This window comes from Bidens hawaiensis, unplaced genomic scaffold (assembly GCF_021521415.1).
Source record: "Bidens hawaiensis isolate Kalapana, Puna unplaced genomic scaffold, B.hawaiensis_p1.1 tig00029881_1, whole genome shotgun sequence".
Taxonomy (NCBI): domain Eukaryota; kingdom Viridiplantae; phylum Streptophyta; class Magnoliopsida; order Asterales; family Asteraceae; genus Bidens; species Bidens hawaiensis.
In genome coordinates this window covers 23,837-36,310 of record NW_027494960.1, presented here as the reverse complement: position 1 = coordinate 36,310, position 12,474 = coordinate 23,837, and the positions used below count along the sequence as shown (strand labels likewise).

Here is a 12,474-nt window from a genome sequence, read left to right as displayed (position 1 = left end):
ATAATGGAATATGTAAATGTAAATTAGTAATTGTTGTAATATCAAAACTTCAATTACTAGAACAAGATATAACTGAATTAACTTTAACATACGTTTCAAATATAATTTTTTTTGTAATGTGTTACTTCTTTCCACCATTAATAACTATTATGTTATAAGTCATTAGTGTAATATTTAATACAACATTTATGAAATATTATATTACTCTTCTCCAACACAACACCATCAATATTTTTACCCCATTTGATCAATATCATTCATCATCATGAAAGGTGGAGTTTTGGAGGTTTTTCTTGAGAGTGCCAAAGGCATTAGACACACCAATCTCATTGGTATATATATACTTCCTTTTATGCATTTATTTAAATTTGTATGTTTTTTGTAAGATGAACAATATCCAATTGTCTTGCATGTATGTAAATCTTAAAGGTAAACCAAAGTATTATGTCATCGTTGAATGCGGTATCCAACATTATAAAAGCAAGACGTCGAAGGGTGATCATCACAAAGTCTCTTGGAATGAGAAACTTGCATTTGAGTTGTCGATGTATGAATGTGAGAAGCTGACACACCTGGGGTTGAGAATCATGGATAAAGAGTTGTTTCATAACGATACTGGATTTGTCGGTGAAGCTAGGTAATGTTACCACAACTCTATTGAATTCTTTTACTAAACAACCACGGTGAAATAACTATTTTTATCCTAATGTTAAAATCCTTTTAGGGTTTATCTTGATGAAATACTCATTGAAGGAAACGAGAAAGGACTTGTGGAACAAACACCAAAACCGTACAAGGTGGTCCTTGACGATGAAACTTATAGAGGGGAGATCAAAATTGGACTCAAGTTTATCCCGGATGTAAGTATTCTAATATTTCAAAATGGTAGATTGTAAACCGTTGATTAAAGGACTCATAAAAGCATAAACCAAACTAATGACCCATTGGCTAATGATATCCATACTGGCAGTGGTCAAACTATAAAAGCAAAAGTTAGGACGGTCAGTGGCTAAATTATAGAATATTGTTTTGGGTGCAATATTTAACTCTCTAAATAATATTTTTATTTTTATGTTGCCTGTATTACAGGCAGTTATTAGGAAAAAGGGAAAAGAGGTTATTACTATGGAAAGAAGTTATGAGGACACAATATGGAACAGGTTATTGGGCTTTTGTAAGATGTCATGGTGGAGACTTTCTGTTTATGGTAGAAAACTAAATCCAGATGAGTGTAAGCGTGTTTAGATGTTTTTTGAATGGCAACTTTCATTAAGCATATTTAGATATTTGTATGAGTAAGAGACTCGCTTTCTGATAGGTATAATCAAACTTATATGTTGATTTTTGTCTTTGTGTTATCTTTTTTTTTTTCTCTTATTTTATGGGCAAATTCATATGGTAAACCGTAATTTAATATTTTGATCCGTCTTTGTTAACCACGTAGAGAAATAGAGGTGGGCAAAAAACCTGGTTCTGGACCTGACCTGGAACTGACCCGGTCCTACCCGACTCGTTGGTACAAACTAGGTTTCAGTTTATCAAAAAAATCATACCCGGAACTATTCCATGTCTACCGGTCAATACCCGGACCTCCCGGCCTAAACCGGATAAAAACCGGGCAAACCTGGTAAAAATATTCAATTTGTGCACCTCTATTAAGTATTAAGGAAATGGAAATATGAAAAGTGGTTTAAACATTAATGGGCCAACAAGAGAGCAAATTGTAACGGTTCCAACATTGGAAATTGGGCTGGGGCCTTTTGTCCTTTTTGAAGTGTCAAAATGACCCATTGAAAAAGTAGATAAATCATAAATGCACAGCCTAATTTAATATGATTTTATGGGTTTTCCCAGTCAAATAATATGATAAAACAAAGTAATATAAATTATAATGTTAATTTTATTGAGGATAATTACAAATTTACAAGTCATTATGTTTGTATTTCAAAATGGGCTTTAGACTTCTGACTTGCTGTACTTAAAAACGGGCTCTACATTTTGTAGAGTCCATTGGGTTTTATCTTGAAAAATATAATTGATTAATCTTTTTGCAGGCATCTGGCCGGCTAGATGCTGTGTGATGCACAGATTTAGGGCTGTATTTGAGACTTTAAATGTCTTGGCCGTGTCCAAATAAAAGGGCCCGTAGATCTAAATGGGTAACGGAATATATAAGCTAATATTTTTAAATACGGCTAACGTTGCCTTTTTATTTTTTAATTTTAGTTTTGGCCCAATAACTTAAGTGAATTATGGATTTTTTTTTGAACAACTAATTTGGATCACTCACGGACCAGTGGAGTATCATCGTGCCACCAGTGGTACCACGCGATCATATCCACCACCAAGCCACCAATTTAGGAGGAAAATCAATATTTGAGAAAAACCCCATTTTGTAAGATTCGAACCAAGGACCTTATGGTCACTGAATCTTATCCCACCACCAAGATACCATTAGACTAAAAGTTCTTTGATAAGTGAATTATGGATTAAAAAAAGGTTTTGAACCTAATATTTAAAATGATTATAAAATCCATACTTATTTTATATACTTTTTTAAATATATTAAAAATTTTTGCCCCTAAAAATTACGTGCCTCAACAAACTGTCCAGCTTGCACTACCCAAGGGCCGCCCATGCTATTGCAGTCTTTACGTTTTAAAAAATATCAAATTTCCGGTATTTGTTCAATTAAATATTTCTTAAGACACGTTTCTCTTTGATCTTAATTCTTAAATAAATACACCTATACTAAATGGCTATGACACTAAAATCACCAATACTTCATTGAAATACAGAATCCTAGCTTTGAATATTTATAACCAATCATAAACCCACTAAGGTTAGTTTTCCATCTGAAATCCACCAATATGATCTTTTATGTATTTGTGAGATGAGTGTTTGTAATATTATTTTCAACACTCATGCATCCTAGTGACTAGTGAGATTAGTAAATCCAACTATAATACTTTACAAAAAAGATAATGAAGAAAATATCTATTAAAAAGTTTTAAAAAAGATAATGAAGAAAATATCTATTAAAAAAGTTCATTCTACAAGTTTTGATAGGAAATACTATCACAACAAACAAAAGTTTTAAAAACCGTTGAAGAAACTAAAAATAACTTACTTACACGATCAATGAAATTCCTAAACAATGACGGAGAACACGGTAGAATCCTAGCTTTGAATATTTGTGGCTTGATTTGCCTTTGATACAAGACTTTTCTGTTTTGGGGGTCTTGATATAGCCCGATACGCTTTCAGTTAGTAGTAAGAAGCGGAAACTAATTCATGGTATTATTCTCTCCGCGTGGTGGATCATCTGGCGGGCTCGAAATGAAATTGTTTTTCAAACGGAAGTTAGCATAAAAGACCTCATTTTCGACTCTCTTCTTATTTATTCATTTTCATGGATTACAAATAGAGATAGTAAAGGTACTATTAGTTGGGATCGAGTAGCTTAAAAATCCTCTTCTTGTAATGTAACTGTTTTGTTTTTGTTGCTAGCGTTTGCTAGTTTTGGTTTAATGAAAGTTGTTCTAAAAAAAAGAAAATTTGCATAATCTATTTTAACTCCAAAAACCTTGCAGGTCTAAAATAATTTCAATCATATATCCACATGATATTTCACTTATGTATTTTTTGACATGTCGGGCATAAGAACCTATGACACTACATCTCTTTGTTAAACTAAACGAAGCTCTAATATCGCTTTTTAGGCGAAACAATCAAATGAGCAATTAACCTACCGTGGTTATAACTTATAAGGTCAATCCGTGCTTTATTAGTATATGCAAGCGATGATTAAGGATGGACAGAGAAAATGCTTATCAAGCATCCTCCTTTATAAACATTTTTTCTCAATTCATCTTAATCTAAATTTAAACACCTTTTGTTTTGTTTAAGATCTCTTTTAAATTATCTTATTAAATAGACCACAAACTTGTAAACTAATAATTACATATAAGAAATATATATCAACTATATGTTTAAGATTTTTTTTCAATAATTTATTTAAACTATAATTAACGTTATCTTGGGCTTTCACTTGCACGATGATTACTGTCTAGTCCATTCTTGAACTACATCTCGTTCAAGATTAAAATAATTACCTCAATAATGTAAACGTATTACACATATTAATTAAAAACTATACAATCATTCTATTAATATGTATTTTAATGTTTATCAACTATCATTTAATTAAATGAGCTCCTTAATTTATTATATTGAAAACCATGACAAGAGCATAACTCAATGTTATCCATAATTTAATTATTTGTTTTCTTGTCCAATAAACTCAAACTTGATGGTAAGCACGTCTATGTGATTTATGTATTTTATCATTTATAACCACGTTGTGTGGTATGTAGCTTTTTAATTAATTATCCAGTATTTTTGTAAATAAATTTTATTTTCTAATTTTTTTTTAGTGTTCAATGTCCTTTTGTTTAATAAATGAATATGTTGGAACAAGTTTTTAAAATTTTTAACTTTTAACATTTTTATTCCAAGAATAAGTTTATATTGAGGCATCTCATTGTAAGTTTTAGTTACTAAAATTTCTATCTTTGTTACATAAGTTTGATCAGTGTACTTTACAATTCATGACTTTATATTTAGTCAACAACAGGGACCAAAAAATTTCAAACCAGTAAAGTGTTGAGTTTTTATGAGTGTGGGGTAAACAATGTGAATGATTGGATTAATAAGAAAAAAGTACCACTCATATTGGTTTTCATTAATAGTATTTCGGACGAGGCTAGTTACACTTCACACTAATCAACTTCTTATAAGACCGGCCGGTATAGACACGCCTACCCTGCCGCTCACTTCTCAGGTTGACGCCTGTCCCTTTTTTCCTCGTCGTAAAATTGCCTCTGTGACAACGGACAACCACCTCATCACCATTACCGACAATGCGGGCTCTGCATAATCTAATTTTCAAGGCTATGCACTTGTGGAAACACCCTGTGTTAAAGGGACACGCGACTTAAACGATTGTATAGAAAGAGGTTGCATGACTTAAAACAATTGTATAGATAGGAGCTCCATCATTTAACCAACCGTATGAAAAGAATCACATAAAACGTGTAATCATCTAATAATAAAACATATACAAGATTGATTTTGATTTTAATTTTCAAATCTAATAAATAACTAACTATCTACGCCGTCGTCATATGTCATGATTGGGTGAAATAAGAGAAGTGGCAAATGAATCTTAAGCTCACGGAATTACTACATATGGCGTAGAAAGTTATTTATTAGGTATAAAATAAAATTAATTTATGTGAGATTTTTTTACTTCAAATATATTAAATTATTAATTATACTAACTTATATATAATGTGAATCATATCTTATCTTAAAATATCGTGTTATAATTACTAAATTTATACTCTCTAAGTTATTCATTTTTTCTAACGCCCCTCATCTTTTGAGTTTCTCATAATATGGCTTTATAATTTCTAACTTTTTTTTGAACTAAGTTTTATTCTACCTATTTTAGCCCATGTCTCAAAAGTGAGACCGGAAGTAGGGATGAGCAAAACGAATGCTGGTATCATTTAATACCTGAATCAGTACCGGTACCAAATTGATACTAAGTTTTTTGTTTTCAATACCGGTACGGTGCCGCTACTTCCCAAATTTTGCCTTACCGAACAAAAAATTTCGATACCGATACCAAGGAATTTGGGAAAATCGGTACCGGTATCGATACCCGTTCATCTCTAACTACAACCCAAAACCATTTCGTTGAAAATCATACACTTTTATCACTAGACCAAACCAACCTTTTTAAAAAAAAATTACTTAGTTACCAATAGAACTTATACTATACATTATTTTTTGAGTTTCCATATTTGGTTTCACCCAATGAACACAAAAACACAAACCATCCAACTCAAATCTCAACCATTATTCACCCAATCATTGTCCCAAAAAGTAATGATTTGGTTTCTATACACACTTCTTTACTATTACTTATTATTATTATTATTGCAACTTATATGAAGCCAAGATTCGTCAACTCCATCACTGTAAAACCTTTATTATTCTAACATAATGACACCCCTTTTAAGTTGTATGCATACATTATTATTATTATTATTATTATATTATTATTATTATTAGAACCTTCTTCTTCTTCTTGTTCTACTGCCATCAATTCTTCATATTATCATTCACATTCTTCATTTCACTCAATTTCCCATCTGGGTTTTGTTCGCAACGCCTTCTTTTGTCTTCTTACACTTTCAATTTCAAAGCTTTTTGCTTCTAGCACGCCTCTGATCTCTCAACACCCTTTTTTCGAATAAAGATAAAGCAAGATTGCATTTTTATTATTATTATTGTTATTGGTAATTGGTATTCAATTCTGTTGCTATTAAGAGGGAACTGTTTCAAATTTATTTGCATAAAGGTAATAATAATAATAATAAATTCTGCAAAGGTTTTATATGCTTTTTAGGGTATATGTTATGTATATATTTTGAATGAATCTTTATCTAACCGTTATACCTTTAATTTTGAATGAATCTTTTTGTTTTTTTGCTTTTTCTTTATCAAGATTGTGTTTAAACTTAAGTGTTTTCCCGGTTATAAATGATTCCATGTTTCATTTTAGTTAAAAGTATTGAAAACTTATTGTGCACACCAACTGTTTGTATAAATGCAGGGCTTAATTTCCATAACAGAAATTGTTAAAAAAATGGAGAAGTTAGAGGAATTTGAAGAGGTTATTGATTTGGGATTTGAGTCTTCAACAGTTTCTTCATTGGATCATGGAGTAGTTGATGATGAGCATGATCAGTCGCCTACGGTGAATTCGACGCTGAGTGGGAACTCATTTGCTTATTATAGGACTAACTCGGAGACTTCAGCTTTCTCCGAGCAGTTAACTGATGATCTTAATAGCTGCTCGTCGGATACGCAATCGCCCGTGTGCTGGCCCACGAGATCGCCCTACCGGACAGCGCTTTCGAGATTTGGAATAAAGAAACCGACAGACGCGTTTGAACCCGAAGATAAGCTTGAGGTTAATGAGCCTATGGATTTGGGTGAGGTTTTTTTTTTTTTTTTTGCATTAGAATTTAATTATGGGCTACTAATAGGAAATCAATGCTTTGACTTTTCTTGAAATCTATCATTAATATTTTTCCAATTGGCATTATTTGTTGCATAATCTTATACAATAAATCAATAATTGATTTTTGACCTTTATGGTAACTTTAACTCGTTATAATCTGCTCAAACACACACCCAAAACACATAGAAATGAGAAATATTACATGTTGATATATCTTGAGAAAAGTTATATTTTTTGAAGAATTTTCTTGAAAAATTACATTTTTTCGAAGATTTGTTGATATATTCTTGAGAAAAAATCACATTTTTTGAAAACTTTTCTTGAAAAATTACATCTTTTCGAAGACTCGTTGATATATTCTTGATAAAAATTTCATTTTTTGAAGACTTGATATATTCTTGAATTGAATCAGAGCTTGAAATGATGAAAGAAAGATTTGCAAAGCTTTTACTTGGAGAAGATATGTCTGGCAGTGGCAAAGGCGTTTCGACTGCAGTCACTGTTTCTAATGCCATCACAAATCTTTACGGTACGCGTCTTCAATCCATATTTTCTTGACATATAACGTGTTCGTGTGTTTTTAAGTTGTCTTGTTTATATCTTTGTAGCTTCTATGTTTGGTCAACATCAAAAGTTAGAACCTTTGCATCCTGAGAAGAAGATGATGTGGAAACGAGAGATGAATTGCTTACTCTCGGTTTGTGATTACATTGTCGAATTCATCCCAACGTCACATAGTTTAAATAATGGAAAAGCCTTGGAGGTACATACAAAAAAATTTAATTTTTTATGAGATTTTAGATCTGTTTTATAAGTAATTGCTCTGAAATTCATAAATAATTAAATACTATTGAAATTATTTTCAGGTGATGTCTAGCCGTCCGAGACCGGATATTTATATAAACCTTCCAGCGTTAAAGAAACTCGACACGCTGCTCTTGGTATGACCGAAACACCTTTACTGTTTTATACTTTTTATTCACTTTTCAAGATATGATTTTTAAGTTTTTATCAAATTTGTGTTTTTAACAAAATTCATCAAATTTGTGTTTCTTTTGTTTTATTTATTACAGGAAATACTTGACAGCTTCAAAGAGAAGGAATTTTGGTACGTCGATCAAGGAAGCATGTCGTCGAACTCACGAACGGGATCATTTAGAAAGATTCCTCAGCCTCAGAGGAAAGATGAAAAATGGTGGCTGCCCGTTCCTTGCGTGAGCCCGGAAGGCCTCTCGGAAAAGGCCCGAAAGCATTTGAGACAAAAACGCGACTCCGCCAATCAAATCCACAAAGCAGCAATGGCCATCAATAGTAGCATTCTAGCTGAAATGGAAATTCCGCAGACATACATCAGTTCTCTTCCTAAGGTTTACAATTTTTTAAATATTTAACTTCATTTTTTATTGGGTCAAAACGGGTTTGGTCAGTTGTAACCGAAAGATCTGAATAGCCGAACCCGAGCAAAAACCGTTGATTTGGTTTTATGTTTCTGTAAAAACCAATTTTTTTGTTTTGGATGAAATTAAAATCGAAAAAAAACTAACCGGGCTGAATTTATGGAATTTCGTTTTTTTTATTTTGAATGTTAAATAATTTATTAGCATTTAATAAATAGTATAACCCGAATATTTCCATCTAAATGTATAATAATTATCATTAACTAACAAAAAGATTTATTCCCAAAGTCATTATTTTGGGCCATTTTTTTCCAGGACAAAATTTCAAGCCCAAATGGCAAAACCGAATAACCGAAACAGAACTGTATTCAATAACTTGAAACCTGAATTTTTGGCAAAACCGAGTAATCGACTCGTTTGCATTGTTATAATCGGTCAAAATGTTTTTGTTTTCAGTGTGGACGAACAAGTGTCGGGGATACAATATACCGATATATGACTTCAGGCGGGAAATTTTCGCCCGAATACCTACTTGATTGTCTCAACATAGGCTCGGAACACGAAGCACTCGAGTTGGCTGATCGGGTCGAGGCTTCTATGTACACATGGAGACGAAAAGCGTGTGCAAGTTATTCAAAAACCTCATGGGAGAAGGTTAAACAACATGTGGCCGAGACAGAACGAGTTGACAAGAATGTCGTATTGGCTGAACGAGCCGACAGTTTGTTGTTTTCGTTAAAGCAACGGTACCCGGAGCTGTCACAAACAACACTAGACACAAGCAAGATCCAATACAACATGGTGAGTTCATAAAATAAAAAAACTTTTCTTTTATATCATTCGGTTTGTGATTTTGTTAAATTTATGAAGTTTATATTTGTGTAGGATGTGGGACAAGCAATACTAGAGAGTTATTCAAGGGTGTTGGAAGGTTTGGCATTTAATATTGTTGCTTGGATTGATGATGTTTTGTTTGAAGACAAATCCATGAGAAACCAAGAATCATAAGGCCTTTGTTTTGAAGACACCTTCAATGTAGGCATTTCTTTCTTTTTTTTTTTCATCGTAAATGGAGTTAACAAAAATGGGTAGAAACTTTTTTAATGGGTTCAAATGGGTTAGAGTCAGAACGGATGTTTTATGTGGATGGTAAGACATTATTAACACTTCCATCCATTTTTTTAATGTATAAATTATTTATGTTTGTGATTTTTATTGTTATCAAACCATTTTAGTTAGTTGATTGACTTAAGACCACAGGGAAATAAAATAAACATTGATACGAGTTATGAAGTGTAGAGTGCATGACCTATTCTTATCGCTAACACATACAAACCCAGAGTATCGTAGTCTTTTTACTTATCGGCTTTTGGTTCGTTTTATCTTTGTTTCGGTTCGATTATGGGTTCATTAACCTTTTATTTTAATTGGGCTTTAAATGGGTGGTCCATACAAAATAGGTAAGAAAAATGAATTTGCACATTGAATGTTGAACATTGAAACTTTAGTTACCAACTTAACTAAATGGCATTTCGGCCTTTTGGGCTTATATTTTTAGCTTCACAACAACTCTACAAGTTACTAGATTTACCAAGGAACAATTTAAGTTAATAATAGTAAAAGAAACGGTGAAAGAAGATAGATAGTTAGATACGTGTCAAGTGGACCCAATAAGTTCACAACATGTCCGTGTCCCGTCGTGTAGCTCAGTTGGTTAAGAAGGCGTAAGACTTGAAACAATAACTTAGAGGTCGTGGGTTCGAAACTGATCCTAAGCATCAATCGTCTTGCCGTTGAGTGTGGCTGATTTACCTCTCATGTGATGGGCCTGGGACGGTCTGGCGTGGGCCGGTTTACGTGTTCAAAACAACACGTTTTGGAACAATAAGTTCATAACACTAAAAGTTTTGGTCCTAATCTTCATCTTCATATGTAATATATTAATACTAGTTTTAACGCGGTTGTGCATTGGTATGCACTCGGTTGTTATGGGCTAATTTGTTATAATACTGACACTAATTTGTAAAAAATAATTAACTTGCCAAACGCAGAAAACAGTAGTGATACTTTTAGCTTCGTTACAGTATTAAAAAAAATTAAATTAGTAAACGCCCAAAAGTTCGTTACGGCACCGGAACTAAAATAAAAGAAACTCATATAGCTTATGAGAAAAATGTAACATACTTAAAATGATATTTATTTAGTCAGTAACACCCGAGTACTACAGTGGCGCATCAACGCCAATTCGATCGGTTTTGGTTGCGTTTGTTACGGTATGTGATACAAAAAAGTAACATATCTAAAATAATGTTTATTCGATCAGTAAAACCCAGAAAAGTTTGTGCGAATTTGATCAATTTTGGCTACGTACATTATGGTCTATGATAAAAAAACATATTTAAAACGAGTTTATTCGATCAGTAAAACTCAGGAATTACAGTGGTGAGCCGACGTGAATTCATTTAATTTTGATTACATTCGTTACAGTAGCGGAATTAAACAAATTACAGATTTAAAGATAAAAATAACACTAAACAATAAAAAATTGCCAAAAAGATGAAAACCATTAAAATAATTAAAAAAAACATGTAATTGGTATTGGGTGAGATACTGCAAATCTTCGATTGACTCTAGAATAAGGATGAGGTCGGTATCCTATCGGTACCGGTACTGAAAATCCCGATCTTGAAAATCGTAAATTTTTTGTATAGGTACCGAAATGTTCGGGACGGTACCGGTATTTAAGGTAAAATTCGGGGAATACCGGTATCATACCGTACGGTCCCAAAAACTCAAAACCTTGGTACCGATTCGGTACCGGTACCGGTACCAATCGTTCTGCTCTATAACTAAAGAGGTTAGAAAAGAAGAGGATACGTGCAAAGTTAACATACACATGTATGACAACAAAATTGGACAACATAATAAAAATTCAATAAATCACCTCATTCTTCCAATGCATGGTGATGGATATACGGTTGGTTAACCGAAACCAAACCAAAAGGCCAATTTCAAATATTCTTGGGGTTCAATTAATTCCATTTGATTATGTCGTTTAGTTCATATACGAGTCGTTAATTTGGTATGAATGCTTACATTGATGGCGTATGTGGTGCCTTTTCATTGTGGATGGGATGGTCTAATGGATAGTTTGTATCAAGCATAAGCTTACCTTCTGATTATATTCATTTAATGTAAATTAAGATTATAATCATAGTATTTACTATTTAGTTTCATCGCCATAACATAACATAACATTTTATTTTATATGTAAAGTTGATAGTAGTAGTTGTGACATGTACAAGAGGACGTACTTGACGTTTAATGTTTTAATATTTTAGCTATAAAATAAAATCTGATTGTATAGTTATGGAGTATTGTTACTATATAATAAATAAGGAGTTTGGTGCCGTTAGTGCCCTATTGGGCCACTTGGCGGCATCGAACTGGTCCGCAAATTTTATTTTTGTTATTTTTTTAGTTCAGTTACCATAACACGTAACGGAGACAGGCCAAACGTCAATTTCTTTTTTTTTTTTTTCATTTCCGACTGAATTCCCATTGACTTGCCGTCTCAACGCTCGGGATCGATAACGGTTGGGTTTTACCAACGCTCGAGTTTTACCGACCGACGTCACCCCATTGGTCCACCTCAATTTTTATAATTTTTTTGTTGTATTTTTTGTTTTAATTCTGGTACAATCATGCGTCACTAAAACCGACTGAATTCGCGTCGGTTTACGCTCAGCTTGGGTTTGGACCATCGTTTAAGTTTTACCGACTTGCCCAGCGTAACGATGCACGGGATTAAAAACTATTGTTTCATAATTGAGAAGTTGGTGGAAAGTAGTAATGTGGAGGAGTAAGAAGCCATGTTCCATAAGATTAATGGAGGATAATATTAATCCGTATTGGTGTATCAATTTAATATTCAAAGTACCTATTTGGTGTCTCAATTCAATATTCAAAGTACTTGGAAAT

At 32.8% G+C, this 12,474-nt stretch overlaps 2 protein-coding genes across 2 annotated transcripts; both read left to right on the top strand.

The window, feature by feature from the left end:
• Nucleotides 1-265: 265 nt before the first annotated feature.
• LOC143579593 (elicitor-responsive protein 3-like) lies at nt 266-1,245 on the top strand. The gene is made up of 4 exons (XM_077062849.1): nt 266-332; nt 430-637; nt 725-860; nt 1,090-1,245. Exons 1-4 carry the CDS (start codon nt 266-268, stop codon nt 1,243-1,245), a joined length of 567 nt encoding a protein of 188 aa, XP_076918964.1.
• Nucleotides 1,246-6,718: 5,473 nt separating this feature from the next.
• On the top strand, nt 6,719-9,521 carry LOC143579594 (rop guanine nucleotide exchange factor 3-like). The gene is made up of 7 exons (XM_077062850.1): nt 6,719-7,067; nt 7,509-7,625; nt 7,705-7,859; nt 7,963-8,037; nt 8,170-8,463; nt 8,950-9,294; nt 9,379-9,521. Exons 1-7 carry the CDS (start codon nt 6,719-6,721, stop codon nt 9,499-9,501), a joined length of 1,458 nt encoding a protein of 485 aa, XP_076918965.1. The 3' UTR covers nt 9,502-9,521.
• The last annotated feature ends 2,953 nt before the right edge of the window (nt 9,522-12,474 follow it).

Coding starts and splice junctions, on each gene's coding strand:
- LOC143579594 (XM_077062850.1), top strand. CDS start 6,719: ATGGAGAAGTTAGAGGAATTTGAAGAGGTTATTGATTTGGGATTTGAG. Junction 7,068..7,508: donor TAATGAGCCTATGGATTTGG/GTGAGGTTTTTT, acceptor GAATTGAATCAG/AGCTTGAAATGATGAAAGAA. Junction 7,626..7,704: donor TGCCATCACAAATCTTTACG/GTACGCGTCTTC, acceptor ATATCTTTGTAG/CTTCTATGTTTGGTCAACAT.
- LOC143579593 (XM_077062849.1), top strand. CDS start 266: ATGAAAGGTGGAGTTTTGGAGGTTTTTCTTGAGAGTGCCAAAGGCATT. Junction 333..429: donor TAGACACACCAATCTCATTG/GTATATATATAC, acceptor TAAATCTTAAAG/GTAAACCAAAGTATTATGTC. Junction 861..1,089: donor GACTCAAGTTTATCCCGGAT/GTAAGTATTCTA, acceptor CCTGTATTACAG/GCAGTTATTAGGAAAAAGGG.